General features: G+C 40.3%; 1 protein-coding gene across 1 annotated transcript in view; it reads left to right on the top strand.

Annotated features, from left to right (window-relative positions):
* ERAP1 (endoplasmic reticulum aminopeptidase 1) overlaps window positions 1–19,555 on the top strand; it is a 33,513-nt gene that overhangs the window by 1,897 nt on the left and 12,061 nt on the right. Inside the window, exons 2-13 of the mRNA XM_003277193.4 lie at window positions 2,208–2,751; window positions 5,147–5,285; window positions 8,809–8,943; window positions 10,956–11,076; window positions 12,158–12,312; window positions 12,606–12,719; window positions 13,925–14,056; window positions 14,847–14,978; window positions 15,121–15,192; window positions 16,813–16,967; window positions 18,338–18,417; window positions 18,916–19,099. Coding sequence (XP_003277241.2) covers window positions 2,225–2,751; window positions 5,147–5,285; window positions 8,809–8,943; window positions 10,956–11,076; window positions 12,158–12,312; window positions 12,606–12,719; window positions 13,925–14,056; window positions 14,847–14,978; window positions 15,121–15,192; window positions 16,813–16,967; window positions 18,338–18,417; window positions 18,916–19,099 — 1,946 coding nt within the window. The 5' untranslated portion in view covers window positions 2,208–2,224. The remainder of the gene's footprint in view (window positions 1–2,207; window positions 2,752–5,146; window positions 5,286–8,808; window positions 8,944–10,955; window positions 11,077–12,157; window positions 12,313–12,605; window positions 12,720–13,924; window positions 14,057–14,846; window positions 14,979–15,120; window positions 15,193–16,812; window positions 16,968–18,337; window positions 18,418–18,915; window positions 19,100–19,555) is intronic.

Genomic DNA, 19,555 nt, shown 5'->3' with positions numbered 1-19,555 from the left:
AATATGATCACAGAATCTTGGATGTAGCCTACTGTTTGGGATTAATAAGAGCATTTATTAGTGATGCCCTTTATTCACTACATGGAGTTTTTACCAAGCCCCACTCATGCACTGCATCCTCCTTGAGACATAACTGTTTCTCTTTGGCCCCCTCATGGACCCAACCCTGAAAAGCCTCTGATCCAAGGTCCTAGTACCAACCCCTTCCGCAGCCCATCAGCCTTTCTGTCAGCTCATAACGAGTTGGAATTTCTAGATCTCCTCTGGGGCTGTTGGAGAGGTCTCGGGGACTTGCAGAGTCCTTACATGCTTGAACCTGCCACCTTCACAGAGTCCTCTGGATCCCATCCTGGGGCAAGGGCAGTGCTCATTAAGCTGTTGCTGCCAGTAATTCTATATGGAAAGCAAAACACAAGTTCCATTTACTCTCTAGTTCCCCAACTTCAAGGGAAAAAAAATGTTCTCCCTGTTCACACTTCCTGTCTCACCTGGGTGGTGCCTTTTGAACTGGGATTATGAGATTTCCAAGACTCTCTCTAATGTGTAGGTATCCTTACTGTTTAGCCTCCAGATTGCTCCGGAGGTGAGGAGAAGGGAATTCCCTTGAGCTGTGCATTTGGGAAGGGAGCAAGGAAGTGAGGGGTTAGGGAAGGCATTCAGCCATTGCCGTGAATTAGTATCCCATCACATAGAGTTGAAGGGGGAAAGCCAGGGTTTGGCAAGGATGAGCTTTTCAACCTTGGCTTCTCAGTAAAATCTCTGGACAGTTTTTTTTTTTTTTAAAAAAAACCAAAAGCCAGAAATTAAACAATCCATAAAACCATACCCCGATCTTATCACCATAGATTCCAGTTTAATTGTTGTCAATAAGGACCCAGGCATTGAAAATTTTAAAAGCTTCCCAGGTTACGTTAATATGCAGCCAGAGTTAGGAAACTTGACATCTCAGAGAGGGAAAATTCCATGTACTGTGAACACTTGGAGGGATCCACATTGTAAGGTTGCTACTTTTCCCAACTGGAACAAGAGGAGTTTGGGCCAATCACTTGCATTCACCTGGTATGGGTCCCTCTTGGCAAACACCCATTAGAAAGGTGTGTTTGTATAAAAGAAATAAAAACTTGTGTTTGATTCTTGGGGCATGGTTTGCCAACTCCCTTAAAATTCACATTGCCTTTTTTTTTTTTTTTTTTTTTTTTTTTTTTTAAGACAGAGTCTTGCTGTGTCGCCAGGCTGGAGTGCAGTGGCACAATCTCAGCTCACTACAACTCTGCCTCCCAGGTTCAAGCGATTCTCCTGCCTCAGCCTCCCAAGTAATTAGGACTACAGGTGTGTGCCACCACACCCAGCTAATTTTTGTATTTTTAGTAGAGACGGGATTTTGCTGTGTTGGCCAGGATGGTCTCTATCTCTTCACTTTGTGATCTGCACACCTCATCCTCCCAAAGTGCTGGGATTACAGGTGTGAGCCACCATGCCCGGCTTAAAATTCACATTGCTTTTATGTCTTTAAAATCAATCCAGGTGATTGATACGTTTGCCACAAACTACTGGGAAAATTAAACTCTTTAAGCTCTTCCTGGCTAAATAAATATGTACTTAACTTTTGGCATGACAATTTGAGGAAGACACTGATGTTATTAAAGGTTACCGTCACTTATACTCACAGGAGAAGTGGAGACCTCGTTCTAGTGGTGGCTGCCACCATGTCAGCATTTGATTTCCAGGGTACTACGGTGGCTTTCTCCGAGGTCCAGTGTCAAAGGGGAGTGGTAGCTTGATCAGATGTTCCTCTGATATGGTTCTGGTTTTGCTTGTTTCATGAGCCTGGTTTCCCAGATGTCCTGCAACTCTGTGACCCATTTAGTGAGCCACTCAGGATCTCCTAATGATTCCTTTTCTGCCTACATCAGCCAGAGCTTGTTCGGTTGCTTTCAACCAAGAACGCTGACAGGTAGAGTTAATTTAAACTTTGAACATCAAATGATGATTTCTAGCAGGTGTTAATGATTGTTGCTAACCGTAAACATCTTTCTTATATGAAACCATAACATAGGGAAGGTCTTTTTGCTTTCAGGAAAAGACCTAGTACTTTTGGAAGTTTATGCCTATTTCTGTGAATGCTGGGTGGATACATTCGGAAATTATGCTGTGTCAATAACATTCTAATGACATGTATTTTTGCTTTTGTACATTTGTGCCACTAGGTAGTTAGAGCAAGAAGATGGTGTTTCTGTCCCTCAAATGGTCCCTTGCAACCATGTCATTTCTACTTGTTGGCTCACTGTTGGCTGTCTTAACTGTGTGCACTCCTTCATGGTGTCAGAGCAGTGAAGCATCTCCAAAAGGTAGTGATGGGACGCCATTTCCTTGGAATAAAATACGACTTCCTGAGTACGTCATCCCAGTTCATTATGATCTCTTGATCCATGCAAACCTTACCACGCTGACCTTCTGGGGAACCACGGAAGTAGAAATCACAGCCAATCAGCCCACCAGCACCATCATCCTGCATAGTCACCACCTGCAGATATCTAGGGCCATCCTCAGGAAGGGAGCTGGAGAGAGGCTATCCGAAGAACCCCTGCAGGTCCTGGAACACCCCGCTCAGGAGCAAATCGCGCTGCTGGCTCCCGAGCCCCTCCTTGTCGGGCTCCCGTACACAGTTGTCATTCACTATGCTGGCAATCTTTCGGAGACTTTCCACGGATTTTACAAAAGCACCTACAGAACCAAGGAAGGGGAACTGAGGTATTTTTTTTTCTCTTTTTCTTTTAAACTGCAAATGCTGCCCACGCTAAATTCATTATTTCAGATTGATTGTCTTTTAAAATTCCCTTTATTGTTGAACTTTTTCTTCGGTTTTGCTTTTGCATCTTCTTTATAGTGTTAAAAATGGCTTTTTCCCTTGCTTTTTAAATCTCATTTTAAAATACTATTTTAATCAATTTTCTTTCCCCCAGCTCTATCAGAGTAAATATCTATTTGTTTATTTAGTTCGATTTCTGAGACATAATAAACGTTTAATTTTCCTGACCTATGCATTAGTTTCTTAGGGCTGTTGTAACAAAGTACCACAGACTGGGTGGCTATAAACAGCAAAATGTATTCTCTCTCAGGTGTGGAGGTTAGAAGTCTGAAATCAAGGTGTCAGCAGGCCGGTGCTCCCTCCAGACTCTGGGTAGAATCCTTCCTTGCATCTTCCTAGCATCTAGTGGTGGCCGTGGATCCCTGGTACTCCATGCCTAGCACCTGCATCATTCTAGTCTCTCCCTCTGTTAGTCGCATGGCCATTCTATTTCACTGTGTCCCAGTCTCCATCTTCTTATAAGGAAACCAGACATACCAGATTAAGGCCCAGCCTGGTGGCCTCTTCTTCACTCCATGATACTTGTAAAGACCCTATGTCCAAATAAGGTCACGTGCACAGATGCTACAGGTTAGGACTTCAGCAAATCCTATTAGCAGCCTATTAGAGGAAATACTTTTATCTCAGTTAAAACTTCTTTAGAGATCTCTACTCATCTTGCTTTGGTTCTGTTTTTAAGGAGGAGACTTATTTGGGGGAGATTTTATGCTCAGTTTTAAAATGGAATTTTATTTGTTAGTAGATTGTACTAATTTATTTTTCAAATTCCATATTATTTTATCAAGGTAAAAAAGTAAAATTTATTTCACTCATAGCCCCCTGAACTAACCACTACTTCTATTTCAGTGGAATATTGTCACAGACTTCTTTCTGGATATGCATATGTGTTATTTTATATAAATGGAATTATTATATTTTCTCTTTTACAAAGGACATTTTTTAACTTATATGTTGGGGAGATGTTTTATATAAATGAGTATTACTAGACATCATTTTAATGATTTTATTAAAATACATAGTTGTACGTTAATATCTTTAATACCTTGGGAAAGGAAATGAAATTATTTCCAATTTTTCAGTATCAACAACACTTTGATGAACATCTTTGTAAATTATTTCTTTAGGATAAATGCCTAGAAGTAAAACTGGTAAGCCCCAAAGAGCCTATAAATTTTTGATAAACCTTGTCATTTTTTCTTACCCCTCACCAATTCTGTATATTGGCAGTCTTTTTAGAGCAAAAAAGGTCCCCAAGTGATATCTCTTTTTAATTTATGTAACTTTGATTAAGGAAGTTGAGCAGCTTTTGATATGTTTGTTAATGATTTGTAGGTTCTTCTTTTATGAGTTGCCTGTTTATGACCTTTGACTTTGCCTGAGATTCCCTTGGTTGTTGGGGACTTTTTTTTTTTTTTGTCAAGATGGAGTCTTGCTCTGTCACCCAGGCTGGAGTGCAGTGGCGTGAACTTGGCTCACTGCAACCTCTGCCTCCCAGGTTCAAGCGACTCTCCTGCCTCAGCCTCCTGAGTAGCTGGGATTACAGACGTGCACCACCACGCCTGGCTAATTTTTGTATTTTTAGTAGAGATGGGGTTTCACCGTGTTGGCCAGGGTGGTCTCGAACTCCTGTCCTCGTGATCCACCCGCCTTGGCCTCTCAAAGTGCCAAGATTACAGGTATGAGCCACCATTGGGTATTCTTTTACACATTTTTAGGATCTCACTATCTGTTAAGGCTATTAAGTCTTCCTCACATACTTCTTAAATGAATTTTCCCAGTTTTTTACTTTTTCTTTTTAACTTTTTTTTTTTTTTTTTTTCAAGATAGAGTCTGGTTCTGTTGCCCAGGCTGGAGTGCAATGGCGCAATCTCAGGTCACTGAAACCTCTGCCTCCTGGGCTCAAACCATCCTCTCACCTCTGCCTCCCGAGTAGCTGGGACTACAGGCATGCACCACCATGCCTGGCTAATTTTTGCATTTTTGGTCGAGATGGGGTTTTACCATGTTGCCCAGGTTGGTCTCACACTCCTGGGCTCAAGTAATCCTCCCACCTCAGCCTCCCAAAAATGTGTTAGGATTACAGGCATGAGCCACTGTGACCATGCCCAGTCTAACTTGTCTTTTAACTTAGTTTATGATAGTTTTTGTCATGTAAAATATTTTTTAGTAGTAAAATCCATCAATCTTATAGTAGCTTTACGAATTAAAAAGCAAACACCTGTTTTAGAGTTCCTGGTGCTTCATGCTCAATTTTTATTTCACTTGCCTTAATTTTAGGATACTTGCATCAACACAATTTGAACCCACTGCAGCTAGAATGGCCTTTCCCTGCTTTGATGAACCTGCCTTCAAAGCAAGTTTCTCAATCAAAATTAGAAGAGAGCCAAGGCACCTGGCCATCTCCAATATGCCATTGGTGAGTCTGCACTCCTGTGTATTTTCTACAGGAAAATCTACTGATTCTCTGTGACTTGCATTACCCCAGTGACAGTCAACATTGGGTCACCTGTTTTGTTTTATTGCCTGGCAGATCATTAATAACTTTTCATTTATAACCTATGCTTTTGTTTCAAGCCATAATTATATGTAATCAAAGTAAAAATTGCCCCTAAAAATGCAAGATTTCAGTAACAGTGCCATTCCAGGTTATACATGCCAGTAGGAGGGAGGTGGTATAAGAAATTCAGGCCACGTTTAAATATTAGTGCCCTTCGCAAAGCACTTTCACCCTCATTTTCTCATACGATCTTTTAAAATGATTTTAAAGGTAATGCTTTGTCAATAAGGCCATATTTTTAGCATATAGTTATTTTCTATAATTTACATATACTATATAGTAATATTCGTTATATAATTTGTAACTGAACGTACAAAATTGGGTAGACAGAAAAAGAGAATAAAAATAATCTTTTCCAAATATTATGGTGCTGAAGGTAAGTCATGATAGATAGCTTAGCTTCCCGAGGGAAATTATTATTCCCCAATCTCAATGCGGATGTGGACAGCATTCCCTCTGATTTTTAAAAGTGACTAAAAGATGACCATGCCAAATGAATAAAACTGTTCAGTAAGTGCCATCATCCTTTGATTCTGATAGTTTAGAAAAGCATCAGCTGGGCCGTCATATCTGCACCTCCTGGAAGCACATCCTTTGTTCAGAGAAACTCATTAGGGATGAGACTCAGGGTAGAATAGTCTTTGCCTAGAGTCCTGAGGGATGAACAGCTTTGTCCCTGTGCTGACTGGGAAAGCAGTATCTTAGCATGGAGAGATACCGAGAGCCACAGACTGACCTCTAGTATGGTGCTTCTCAACCTTAAAACTCTATACCTACCTGCCTTCATACCATAAGGATGCCTTCCTCAAACAAGATTCGGATCTCCCACCTCAAGCCAGAGGGCTATCCTCTGTAAAAATCACTCTTCTGCAAATTCCTACCAGGCAAGAACTTCTGTCCCCACTCCCACCCTTGTATATGAAAACACAAGAAACAATTACGCTATTTTCCTAATATAAATTTAAGATACAGGATGTGCTTTTTCAAAATATAGTCCTCTCCCCCAGTATTGTGGTATTACTCCCTGGGACAGAAGTGAGTTCTTTACTTGGTGAATCAAAGTTCTAGGAGAATAAAGGATCAGGGATGGGAAGGAGACAGGAGAGAGACTGAAGGACCAAACAGGATTAGTGGAGAAATTTGTAGGCTTTCAGAAGGAAGGCCTGGAGCTTTGGAAGCTCCACGAAGTTGCTACAGTCTAAATCCATGGATATCCAGGATCCACTTAGTGAAGACAGGAAAACTTCTTTTGTTTTTGATGATAGGAAAAGTTCTAATGCAATGTTGTTCCTTTGGATGGGAACACCTCTCACTAACAGAAATCTAATACGAGTAGCCTGACCTCAGGCTGCAGATATTGAGCTGAGGGGAGAACAATGGGGTCTCAAAAGATCTTTTTGGAAACCAGAAAAACAAAATATATACCATTGGAACATTGAAGCTTTTGGGCATGGGGCAGAAATTAATCACATTTAAATTTGAATTAATTTAATCAGGTTATTTTCCTAATAACTAACACAACTCGAGAATGGAAATTTTTGGCCAGGTGAGGTGGCTCATGGCTGTAATCTCAGCACTTTGGGAGGCTGAGGCAGGTGGATCACCTGAGGTCAGGAGTTCAAGACCAGCCTGGCCAACATGGTAAAACCCTGTCTCTACTAAAAATATAAAATTAGCTGGGTGTGGTGGCACATGTCTGTAATCTTAGCTACTTGGGGGGCTGAGGCAGGAGAGTCACTTGAACTCGGGAGGTGGAGGTTGCAGTGAGCCAAGATCGTGCCATTGCACTCTAGCCTGGGTGACAGAGTGAGACTCCATCTCAAAAAAAAAAAAAAAAGGAAATTTTTGTTGTAGGTAGGCAGAAGCAGAATGTATTTAAAAAGAAAAGATGATTTGGGCTCCTTTATGAGTAATCTTAGGCTGGGTAGCAGAGTTGGTTTGAATGACCAAATGGTGACCAGAAGTTGGTGGTTGATGTGTATTAAGAAGGATGAGGGCCAGGTGAGGTGGCTTATGGTTGTAATCCTAACACTTTGAGAGGCAGAAGAAGAGGATTTCTTGAGTTCAGGAGTCCAAGACCAGCCAGGGCAACATAGCAAGGCCCCATCTCTCAAAACAAAACAACAAAAAAAGATGAGGGCAGAGCAATAGAGGTGAGTATAGGATTACAGGAAAAATGCCCATGACCATGGTTTCACTCGGCTAATTCTGGCTGGTTCTTTTTCCATCTCCGTGCTTTTCATTGCTGAGGTGTTAGACTTTCTTCTTTAGGGGCAGACCTCTAAGACTGTACCTCCATCAACCATACCCCACCCTTACTCTCTGATTGCACTTAAAAAGGTGATTCCAATGAAGCAAATCTCTTTTTTTTTTTTTTTTTGAGACGGAGTCTTGCTCTGTCGTCCAGGCTGGAGTGCAGTGGCGTGATCTCGGCTCACTGGAAGCTCTGCCTCCTGGGTTCACGCCATTCTCCTGCCTCAGCCTCCCAAGTAGCTGGGACTACAGGCGCCCGCCACCGCGCCCGGCTAATTTTTCATATTTTTAGTAGAGATGGGGTTCCACCATGTTAGCCAGGATGGTCTCAATCTCCTGACCTCGTGATCCACCCAAAGTGCTGGGATTACAGGCGTGAGCCACCGTGTCCGACCCAGGTTACTTTCAATTATACAGAAGAACAGAAGCTCTTTTAGGTACTACAGGGTTGTATATTTTCCCCGTTGCATATATGCTCAACAGCTCAACATTGCGTTGCCAGATAATTCTCAAACCTGTATTTAAGGACAAGTGGATCAGCCACATCTTGGCAAAACTCACAATCTCAGTTTTGCTTTGTCTCATCCATGTTATCAATCCACATATGCCAAATGTGGATTTACACTGTATTGTAAACTTTAAAATGGTAAGTTTTATGGTATATGAATTGTATCTCAATAAAAAAGAAATTGAGTAGAACTGTTTGACATTAATATCTAAATTATAATTAGATATTGGAAAGATAACTTTTAAAGTAATTATAGAAGCATCATTAGACAGAGTCTGGCTCTGTCATCCAGGCAGGAGTGCAGTGGCTCAATCTTGGCTCACTGCAACCTCCACCTCCCAGGCTCAAGCCATCCTCCCACCTCAGCCTCCCCAGTAGCTGTGACTACAGGCACGCACCACCAGCAGGACTAAGTTTTGTATTTTTTTTGTAGAGATAGGGTTTCACCATGTTGCTTAGGCTGGTCGCAAACTCCTGAGCTCAAGCAATCTGCCTACCTCGGACTCCCCAAGTGCTGGGATTGATACACTTTTAATATTATGTCTGATAATTAGGAAATTTCTCATGTTCACTGTATTGGATAATTGGATTACTCGATAATTTGAATTATTCTGATTTTAGGTGAAATCTGTGACTGTTGCTGAAGGACTCATAGAAGACCATTTTGATGTCACTGTGAAGATGAGCACCTATCTGGTGGCCTTCATTATTTCAGATTTTGAGTCTGTCAGCAAGATAACCAAGAGTGGAGTCAAGGTGAGCCTATGACTGTCACATATGGTGACCAGCTTGTTCTGGTTTGCCTGGAACTGGTTTTAAAACTGGAAGTCTGGTTGAGCGCAGTGGCTCGTGCCTGTAAACCCAACATAAACCCAACACTTTGGGAGGCTGAGGTGGAAGAATCACTTGAGGCCAGGGGTTTGAGACCAGCCTGGACAAAATAGTGAGAACCTGTCTCTGCAAAAAATAAAATAAAAAACTTAGCCAGGCATGGTTCCTTGTGCCTGCTACTAGTCCTAGCTACTAGGGAGGATCCCTTGAGCCCAGGAGTTTGAGGCTTCAATGAGGTATGATTGTGCACTCCAGCCTGGGCAACAGAGCAAAACCATGTCTCTAAACAAACAAACAAAGATAAAACCAAATACCAAAATCCTGGAAGTCCTGCATCCTGGGAACCTCCTCAATCTCAGGCAAACCAGGATGTTGGCCAGCCTGTTGTCACGGGCGCTCATTTGTATAGTGAGGTTCTAATAACAACAACGTGGAGAGAGTGTGGCCTGGCCTGAGTCGTGATCCTGGCTTCACCGCAGTCACTTCACTGACTCTCTGACCTTGGCCCTATTCCCTCTGAAATTTAGTATTTACTTCTTTGGAAGGTATAACTTGGACTAGATCCTGCAGTGGTCTATAAGGTTGCTTCTGGTTATGGCTTTCTGCAGTTTGGAAGTAAATGTTACTATCTGGCGGAGGATTTCTGGCTATGGTAAGGAAGATAGAGCAACCTGCTTGGAATGGCCAGAGACTTTGGGTCAGGTACACTGGAATGCTGGAGAGAAAAATCTTGTTTCAAGGCACACTTGTTCCTCATTTGGGTACCGTTGCATAGTGGGCAACCTATACAACTGTGTGCCGTAGCTCAGAATGCAAACAGGTTTTTCTGAGGGGAGGAAGGGATGCTTTGTTTGAAGATACCTTATGTATTTGTGCTGGTTTTCACTGAGGCCTGAATAGATGGGGATTCCTTGCTGAATTGCTTTGTGTTCCTCTAGTGCTGAGATTTCTTATTCTTGTGGAGGTATCTTTACTTACCTGGGGATTTGTAGGTGACGCTTGAGACTCGGATGAAGGGAACATTCTTAATTCAGCAGTGAAACTATCAGCAAAACACCTGCCCATTGTTTTGCCACTTATCTGAATCTCTTAGAAATGATTATTTTAATAATGTCTAATCTATATTAATAGTTTTAATTCTTTCATTTCTTTAAACACATTAAGCATACATATTATATATCCGTGTCTGGTAATTGTTTTATCTGAATTCTTTATGTATCTGATTTTGTGGTTTATTGTTTCTGCTGGCTCTTGCTTATGGTATCTTGTTTCCTTGTTTGTATTATGAATTATGTTTGTGAGCTTATGTTGCCTGAGTCTAAAGTGGATTATTCCAGCGAGAAATTGCATTTGCTCTTGCAGAGTGTCTGGGAGTACTTACTGGTCCAGGGATCACTTTACTTGTAGTTTCCTTGAGAAAGGGTAGTTATTTCTAGTTTACCTTTACATTAAAGGCCTGGCCTTTGGGTACTAGCTTTATGCAGGGGTTGCATGTCCTGTTAGACTTTCTACTTTGCGCAGGCCCTGGACTTGGTCTCTTAACACCTGAGTCCTTCAGTGACATAAGAACTAAAGCTCAAGTCCAGCTGTGTTGGGCTAGTGCCGGCAGGGCTAAAGCTGGCTGCAGTGCTCTCCTGACATCAGAGGGTCTAACTGTCATTTCACTTTTGCCTCTAAATCTTTCTTTCTCATTTGCCATCTTATAAACACATTTAAGAACACTTTATATATGTTATCCAGCATTTGTTGTTGTTTTCAGAAGGAGGATTAATCCGGAACAGTCAGTATTAATGCAAGAAATGGAATTCCCAATTATTTTCTTTAATATTGGCAACCATATCCCACAATATGAAGACATTAATGTCAGTCTTCTACACAATGTGGGGAGAGAAGCCACTTAAGATATTTGAATTCCTTTCTTGTGCCTTTCTCTTTAGGTTTCTGTTTATGCTGTGCCAGACAAGATAAATCAAGCAGATTATGCACTGGATGCTGCGGTGACTCTTCTAGAATTTTATGAGGATTATTTCAGCATACCGTATCCCCTACCCAAACAAGGTAGAGATTTTGCACAGATATTACACATGACATTTGATGAACACAGTCATAGATGTGTCATTATAATTGGCACATCGCTGTGGTTGCCTCAGCAGCCCCTCAAGCCACAAAAACCCTAGCAAGTGACAAACCTGCGGTTGATCTTTCTGAGCATCTCCTCACCCTTGATGAGTACAGTAACTTCTAGTGATAGTGAAGAAAGCAGATCTTCATAGAGTTCTTGAGGCATATGGCATGGGGACTCTTTTGCCTTCTGATTTTATTAGTGGGCAGACAGCAGAGGGAAGAGGCTACATTTTTTCTTTACTGGCACCTGCTTGGCAGGAACCCAGAGGATGTTCAACAAACTGTTTTGAATGAATAAATTTATATAGTGTAAGACAATCTGCATTTTCTTTCTTACATGAGCCCTTAAAACTATTGTATGTTTGATTTTTTAGGTATATGTGGGTCTTGGGCATCCAAAATAGAATGGATTATTGTAATTGTTAAGTTTTTCAATTTCCAAACTCCTCATCAGAAGGTTAGAAATGGAGTCAAGAGGCCTGAAAAGGCAGGCACGGTGGCGCATGTCTTGTAATCTCAGCACTTTGGGAGGCCCACGCAGGTGGATTACTTGAGCCCAGGAGTTTGAGGCCAGCCTGGGCAACATGGCAAAACCCTGTTTCCACAAAAATACAAAAATATTAGCTGAGTGTGGAGGTGCACTCCTGTAGTCCCAGCTACTTGGGAGGCTGAGATGGGAGGATCACCTGAGCTTGGGAGGTTGAGGCTGCAGTGAGGTATAATTACGCCACTGCAAATGCACTCCAGTATGGGTGACAGAGTGAGACCCTGTTTCCAAAAAAAAAAAAAAAAAAAAAAAGGCCTGAGATGCAAGTCTGACTTTGCCACATTTATAGCAAAGTGATGCTGAGTCACTAAGCCTCTTTTTCTCCATTGTGAAAGGTTCTTCCAGTCTAGAGCTCCATGATTATGCATGGGCAGCTGGTTCAAACATCTATCCATTCTAAAGATTAGTGTGTTTGGGCGAATGTGTAGCTTAGAGACTGGTAATGTATTTTATTACTTCCTTCCCAAGATCTTGCTGCTATTCCCGACTTTCAGTCTGGTGCTATGGAAAACTGGGGACTGACAACATATAGAGAATCTGCTCTGTTGTTTGATGCAGAAAAGTCTTCTGCATCAAGTAAGCTTGGCATCACAATGACTGTGGCCCATGAACTGGCCCACCAGGTACAAGCTCATTCACACTTCTAATAAAGTATAAACTACATTTATATTGCTTTTATGGGACATATAAGGCTATTTAAATATTGTAATTTTTACTTTGCCTTTTTTTAATAGGAAAAATTGTTTCTCCAAAGCATTTGTTTTTATGTCTTACAATGCATGTTGAACTTTTTTATTTTTACCTTGATTAAATATTGGTCCTGTAAATATATGTTAACATTCATAAACTTATATTAGACATCTAAAATATACTTCTTTCTGAATGTCTTTGTTTATGGCTTATGTTGTGCTTTTAGTGGTTTGGGAACCTGGTCACTATGGAATGGTGGAATGATCTTTGGCTAAATGAAGGATTTGCCAAATTTATGGAGTTTGTGTCTGTCAGTGTGACCCATCCTGAACTGAAAGTTGTAAGTAGTTATTTATCCTTCACATTTTAGGTTAATTTGTTGTTTTGTTCAATATTGCTGGAAAATATTTACTAATCTTTGATTATAGAACATATAAAAATATTTCATTGATAACTTCCTTGACAGTTTAGATATGAATCGTGTTTCAAAAATGCTAGTGAACTTTCAAGATATATCACAAAGACTTATTTACAAACTCAGTTGTGAATCTATGATTATAAATTGTCCAATTTTATCTTTCTTAATATCAAAGAAATAGAAATAATGGCAGCCTAAATGTTCCATTTGATTTTCCCAACCTTCAGGTTGCTCATTGCAGAATTATTAGGTACAGATTACTGATATCTCAATAGGATGCTACTTGCCAAATCAAATGAGTTATACTTAAGGTAACTGCACATTTGATTGTATAACAACCTAGGCTTCTGGATCACAAATTTATTGCTTTGGAACTGCTATATGGTTTATTTTTTAAATCATCACATTTAACTTAAGAAAATCACATATAGCAAAATTAAACTTATGTAAAAATTTTTTAATCCTACTCCAATGATTCTTTTCATTTGCAAATATTTATTCCTATTTTCATCTGCCTGTATACATTATTTAAAATATACATTTGTGAATATTTATTACTGCCTATTTTCAACTGCCTGTGTACATAATTAGAAAGTACATATCAGTATTGCTTTATAATCATAAGTATTTTCTTATGTTTCTACATAATCTTTAGTAATAAAAATGATTATGGATACATATTATCCTGTTGAGCTAATGTGCTCTAATAAAGCTGGTTAAGGTTCTCCATTTAATTTCATTATATGTTTTTAAAGGTAAGTATCTTTGCTCTAAAACAGCACAGACAATGATTGGAAATGTTGAAATTACTATACAGTTAATTTCTTGTTTTGTTGCTGTTTGGCTATAGGCATAATCGTTTCATTTTTAGATTAATATGAAATTTTCTTTATTCTAAAGGATTTAAGATGAACAAAATCTATAATGTTTAACTAAAATCATTGTTTCTTGGGTAGTTTTTAGAATATATTAATTCTATTTTGTTTCATAAATATTAGGAAATATGGAATAGGTTGCCCCCAAAATGTGAAGTATGGACTTCTTGCCTCAGATAAAATGTCCCGCCTTTGACATTTTTTATCTAAATGTAAATCATAGGTGATGTTTTCTTTTTTCTGTCTCAATAGGGAGATTATTTCTTTGGCAAATGTTTTGACGCAATGGAGGTAGATGCTTTAAATTCCTCACATCCTGTGTCTACACCTGTGGAGAATCCTGCTCAGATCCGGGAGATGTTTGATGATGTTTCTTATGATAAGGTAAAAGTAGATTGAATATAAGGATACAGTTTAGATACTAAAGTTATACATACTGGGGTGGAGAAGTTATAGGCAAGGTTGTGGGGTTAAACCCAGATTGAATGCCTTCTCTCTTGACACGTGCTGGCTGGAGTTAACTCTTTTAGGCCTAACTTGCAGTTTGGCTCATAACCCTAAAGATTCTTTTATGGGAAATTCTTCATATGTTCTTTCTTGGGTTGAAAATTCATGGCTTACAGGAATACGGGGTGTCTGGGAAGACTCTTGTTCCCTCTCTCATTGTGACTCCAGCTCCATCAGCCCTCCTTGCTCAAGGCTGCTTGGGCTCCCTGGACATATCCACTTTTCCTTCCCTGGCATCTACCTCTGCCTCCATCTCTAGTGCTCCACCCCTTTGTTGTACTGGCCTCTCCTTAGTCCTGCCCTGGAATGGCAGTGGGAGAGCCAGGTAGTAGCTCAAGGTCCAATGTTTAATCTGCACCATTATCCCCACTCACATGTGAACAAAGGGAGTTGGCAGATGATACAATTTGCCCCATCAGGAGGTCTGGCTACTGATAGAAAATAAGGGCCTCAGTGGGCTCAGAGCATAAACAATCACATTAGACAAATCTCCTGCCTAAACAGGTCCAGGTTTAACCTGCTTACTCCGTTTCACAAATTGCCAGACATTAACGATGTTACTGCAGTTGCCTTTTCAAAGAAATGTGTTTTATTGCAAAAGAATATGTGATTTCAGATGAGATTGCAATGAAACTATAGACAACAATTATTTCTATTATCTTTTCAGGGAGCTTGTATTCTGAATATGCTAAGGGAGTATCTTAGTGCTGATGCATTTAAAAGTGGTATTGTACAGTATCTCCAGAAGCATAGCTATAAAAATACAAAAAACGACGACCTGTGGGATAGTATGGCAAGTGTGAGTATGTCTTTGAATATCTCTGCATTTGGGATTGACAGGCTTATCATCTTGTTTTGTTTTCCCTGCATCCTGTTAATCCCTCTGAGGAGAATCATTGTTTTCTATAGAAATGAGTGATGTGTTTATTTTTGATATTTAGATTTGCCCTACAGATGGTGTAAAAGGGATGGATGGCTTTTGCTCTAGAAGTCAACATTCATCTTCATCCTCAGTAAGTTTCTATATCTGTACATGTTCCCCCAAGCACATTTTTTTATTACATATTCTTTGAAAGATAGCTCTGTGCCAAACTTTCTGAGGTCCTTGATTATATCACCCTCATTCCAGATAAGACTGCATTTAAACTATACCATACTCATAATCTTTTTCAATTTTTCTTAAAGTGTATCTATACAGGAGGGTTGCGGAGCTTTCTTTGGCAATGCTTCTCACTGATACTAATTTCTTCAGCTTCCCTTTTAAAGCAGTGGATTTATGACATGTTTCTATAGCAGATTACGGCTGCATTGTAGCAGTCAAAAGGATATGTCAGTCATTTCCAGAGCTCTGCATTTGTACAAAGACAATGGCACTGAGCATTCTTGAACACTTGTCATGTGTCCGTCACATGTTAAGCACTTATATATATCATCTCCTTTACTCTTCATAATAAACCTGTGAGCCGGGTACTATTACTATCCCTATTTTTAAAGTTGAGAACATGAAATACAAAGACATCTGATTGGTAAATTGCAGAGCAGAGATTCGAATTTAGATCTAACTCATGTTTTTAACTGCTAAGCTATAAAGTATTCATAACATCAAGTCACAAAACAGCCTGAGTCTCTGTTCATCTGGACTTGTGGGAAGTTTTCAGAGGAAGCTGAGGGTGAGTCTGGAGATGGAACAGAATTTTATCTTTCTTTTTTCTTTTTATATGTTTACTTTCTTGGCTTTTTTGTTCCTAGAGATTGCTTTATTCAGTAGTTTCTAGATTTGTCCTGTGGCACATTTTATCTTTTTACTATACTAATTCTTTTTTTTTTTTTTTGAGACAGAGTCTCACTGTGTCGCCCAGGCTAGAGTGCAGTGGCGCGATCTCGGCTCACTGTAGCCTCTGCCTCCCTGGTTCCAGCGATTCTCTTGCCTCAGCCTCCCAGGTAGCTGGGATTACAGGCACACGCCACTACACCCGGTTAATTTTTCTATTCTTAGTAGAGATGAGGTTTCACCGTGTTCGCCAGGCTGGTCTTGAACTCCTGACCTCAGGTGATCCACCCACCTCAGACTCCCAAAGTGCTGGGATTACAGGCATAAGCTACTGCGCCCAGCCTTTACTACCTCTTAAATCGTTTCTTAAAAGCTTTTTTAGTATCAAAAAACAGCTCGTTTTGAGTTCCCACTATTTGTCGAGTGTGGGTCATCTCTGTGTTCTCACTTTAGAAACACAGGCTCTTGACTGAACAGTGTTTCCACCTTGCTTGTCTGAAACCAGCATAGTTAGGTAGGTATTGAAAACCCGGCACTTTGTCTCCCTTCTCTTCCCTCATTCATTCACATGCCTGCTTTGTGCCCAGTGTTATTGCCAGCCCCAAAGTGTGCCCGGCAGAACTAGGTATGCTACCTGTCCTCCAGACACATATGTGTAGTGGAGGAAAGTGACAAGCAAACAGTTGGTGCTCTGATGGAGGTGTGATGGCTGGGGACGTCACACTGAGAAAGGGATCAGAAAGTGCTCCAAAGAGGGGAGGTTGGCAACTGGTAGCGGCTGTTTGAGCATAAGCTGGTGTTCTGTCTTTTCTTAGAGTTGGGTTAAATGGGTGATGTGTCTGCCTTTTTGTGTACACACCAGCACTGGCATCAGGAAGGGCTGGATGTGAAAACCATGATGAACACTTGGACACTGCAGAAGGGTTTTCCCCTGATAACCATCACAGTGAGGGGGAGGAACGTACACATGAAGCAAGAGCACTACATGAAGGGCTCTGACGGCGCCCCGGGCACTGGGTAATGCTCTGAGAGTAAAATTCGTTTTGTTGTCTAGGTAACATCTGCCTTGTAGGATGGAACCTTGCTTTTGAAATAATGCCCTTACCACTATTGCTAAAATATTTCAACTACATCTGTGTATCCTGTGAAGTTGACTTATACTCCTGCCCCCATCTTCCCAAAAGGATTAAGGAGGCTTTAAATCTTGATTAATCAATACCATCTATCTACATAGACACCTATATACATATCTCTATATGTATATACTTGGCATATGTTTTTCTGAACTGTTTGACAGTAAGTTGATGACATGATTCCCCTTCACACCTAAATGTTTCAGCATAGTATTTTCTAAAAAACAACATTTATGGCTGGTCACGGTGGTTCATGCCTTTAATACCAGGACTTTGGGAAGCCGAGGCAGGAGGATCACCTGAGGTCAGGAGTTCGAGACCAGCCTGGCCAACATGGTGAAACGCCATCTCTACTAAAAATACAAAAATTAGCTGGGTGTGGTGGCGGGCACCTGTAGTCCCAGCTACTCAGGAGGGTGAGAAAGGAGAATCACTTGTACCCAGGAGACGGAGGTTGCAGTGAGCCGAGATCGCACCACTGCACTCCAGCCTGGACAACAAGAGCGAAACTCCATCTCAAAACAAACAAACAAAAAAACCCAAGAACATTCAGTTATATAACCATAGCCACAGTACAATTATCAAAATTGGGAAATAAACTTTATATAATACTATTATTTATAAATCTCATTCAACTTTTTCCAATTGTCCTAAAAATATCTTTATAGCAAAATAGAAAATAAATTCTGACTTAGGATTTAATACAGGATCACATATTTTATTTAGTTGTTGCATCATTTTGGTCTTCATTTTTTTCTGAAACAACTCTTCAGTCTTTTTTGGGCTTCTTGATATTAACATTTTTTGAAGAGTACTGGCCAGTTATTTTATAGAATGCCTTTCAGTTTGGATTTTCTGCTGTTTCTCCATGATCAGATTCAGCTTACATATCATTGACAGGAATCCCAAGGAGGTGATGTTGTGTCCTTCCTAGTACACGATTCAGGAGGCACATGACTCCTGAAGTTAGGCCTCTGAGATGCAATCAGCCAATCACTGTAAAAAGGCTTTCAGGGTTCACATGAGTCCAAACTCTTAGCTCTACTCAAGGAGTCCAAGAAAAGGAAATAGTGCCCGAGCTGACACTCCCTACAAAGCTGGAAAACAGACTGGGGATGTTTTGAGAGCTTGGCTGTAGCAGTTTTGGTCCTATCTTGTTCTAAACTAACCAGTGCCTGGCACATGATAGGTGATTTAATAACTGCTTGTTGAATTGAATCAACAAATGAACAATTCACCTCTCCTTTCTTTTAGGTACCTGTGGCATGTTCCATTGACATTCATCACCAGCAAATCAGACATGGTCCATCGATTTTTGCTAAAAACAAAAACAGGTAATTTATTTTGGAAACTACTAGTTTAATTCAAGGAGGAATGTGAAAATGTGTAGGATTAAAATGCTGTTTCTTTTGCTATTTATCTTGGTTAAAGCATAAAGGATAAGATTGAAAATGCATTCTGGTTTCAAAGAAGAATGGCCAACATCTTGCCAGAAAGAGATTATAGTTGAATTATACAATGCTAAAAAGGAGAGATTACCAGTGAACATTCCCTATTACTTTGTTAACATTACTGGGTTATATCGTATGTATGGCCAGAGATGTAGTTGCATTCTTTTCATAGATCTATAAATCTCACAAAATTGATGTCTAAAGCTAGTGTTAGCTTTTGTCTATTGAGTTGCTGTTTTCTGGTTTCTGAAAGAAATAAGTGATGATTTCAAATTGTTCAGTATTAAACTCTTCTCTAATTTACTTGCCCAATCTCGGATCAGAAAAGCTTTCATCAGGCAAGGGAGCAAATGGAGCTTTGATTTATTTTATTTACACTAGATGTGCTCATCCTCCCAGAAGAGGTGGAATGGATCAAATTTAATGTGGGCATGAATGGCTATTACATTGTGCATTACGAGGATGATGGATGGGACTCTTTGACTGGCCTTTTAAAAGGAACACACACAGCAGTCAGCAGTAATGATCGGGCGAGTCTCATTAACAATGCATTTCAACTCGTCAGGTAATACACGCTGCACAAAGTCGCGGTTTATTTCTGAAAGCAGCTGTTATTGTTCAAATTCTTGATTTCTAAAGACAAAAATGATGGATTGATAACAAGAAATTGAAAGATGTTTTCCTCTAAGTTTTTCTAACAACCCAAGATTGCTTTTAGCCTTATAATTAACCTCCTGTCTGTGACTACTAAGGCACTTGAAGGAAGGAATCTGTATCTTAATCTTTCTCATTAATAATTCAGATCATACTGAGGCGGAAGTGTAGATACCCAGGAGATCAACATCCTGGCGAAACTCCTTGCCTTGTCCCTGCATGGTCCCGCAGCTTCTTCTGGCCCTGCTATACCGGATCAGGTTTCTCCCACCACTGGGTCTTTAACAGCCTTGAAGGCTTCTTAGAAGACTAAGTGACACAGGCCCAAGTTGTTTGCATTACATTTCTTGGATTAAAGAAGGGATTT

The sequence above is a fragment of the Nomascus leucogenys genome, chromosome 2 (genome assembly GCF_006542625.1).
Source record: "Nomascus leucogenys isolate Asia chromosome 2, Asia_NLE_v1, whole genome shotgun sequence".
In the NCBI taxonomy this organism is placed as follows: domain Eukaryota; kingdom Metazoa; phylum Chordata; class Mammalia; order Primates; family Hylobatidae; genus Nomascus; species Nomascus leucogenys.
Note: the sequence above shows the minus strand (reverse complement) of the source record. Positions and strands in the feature narration are given on the sequence as shown.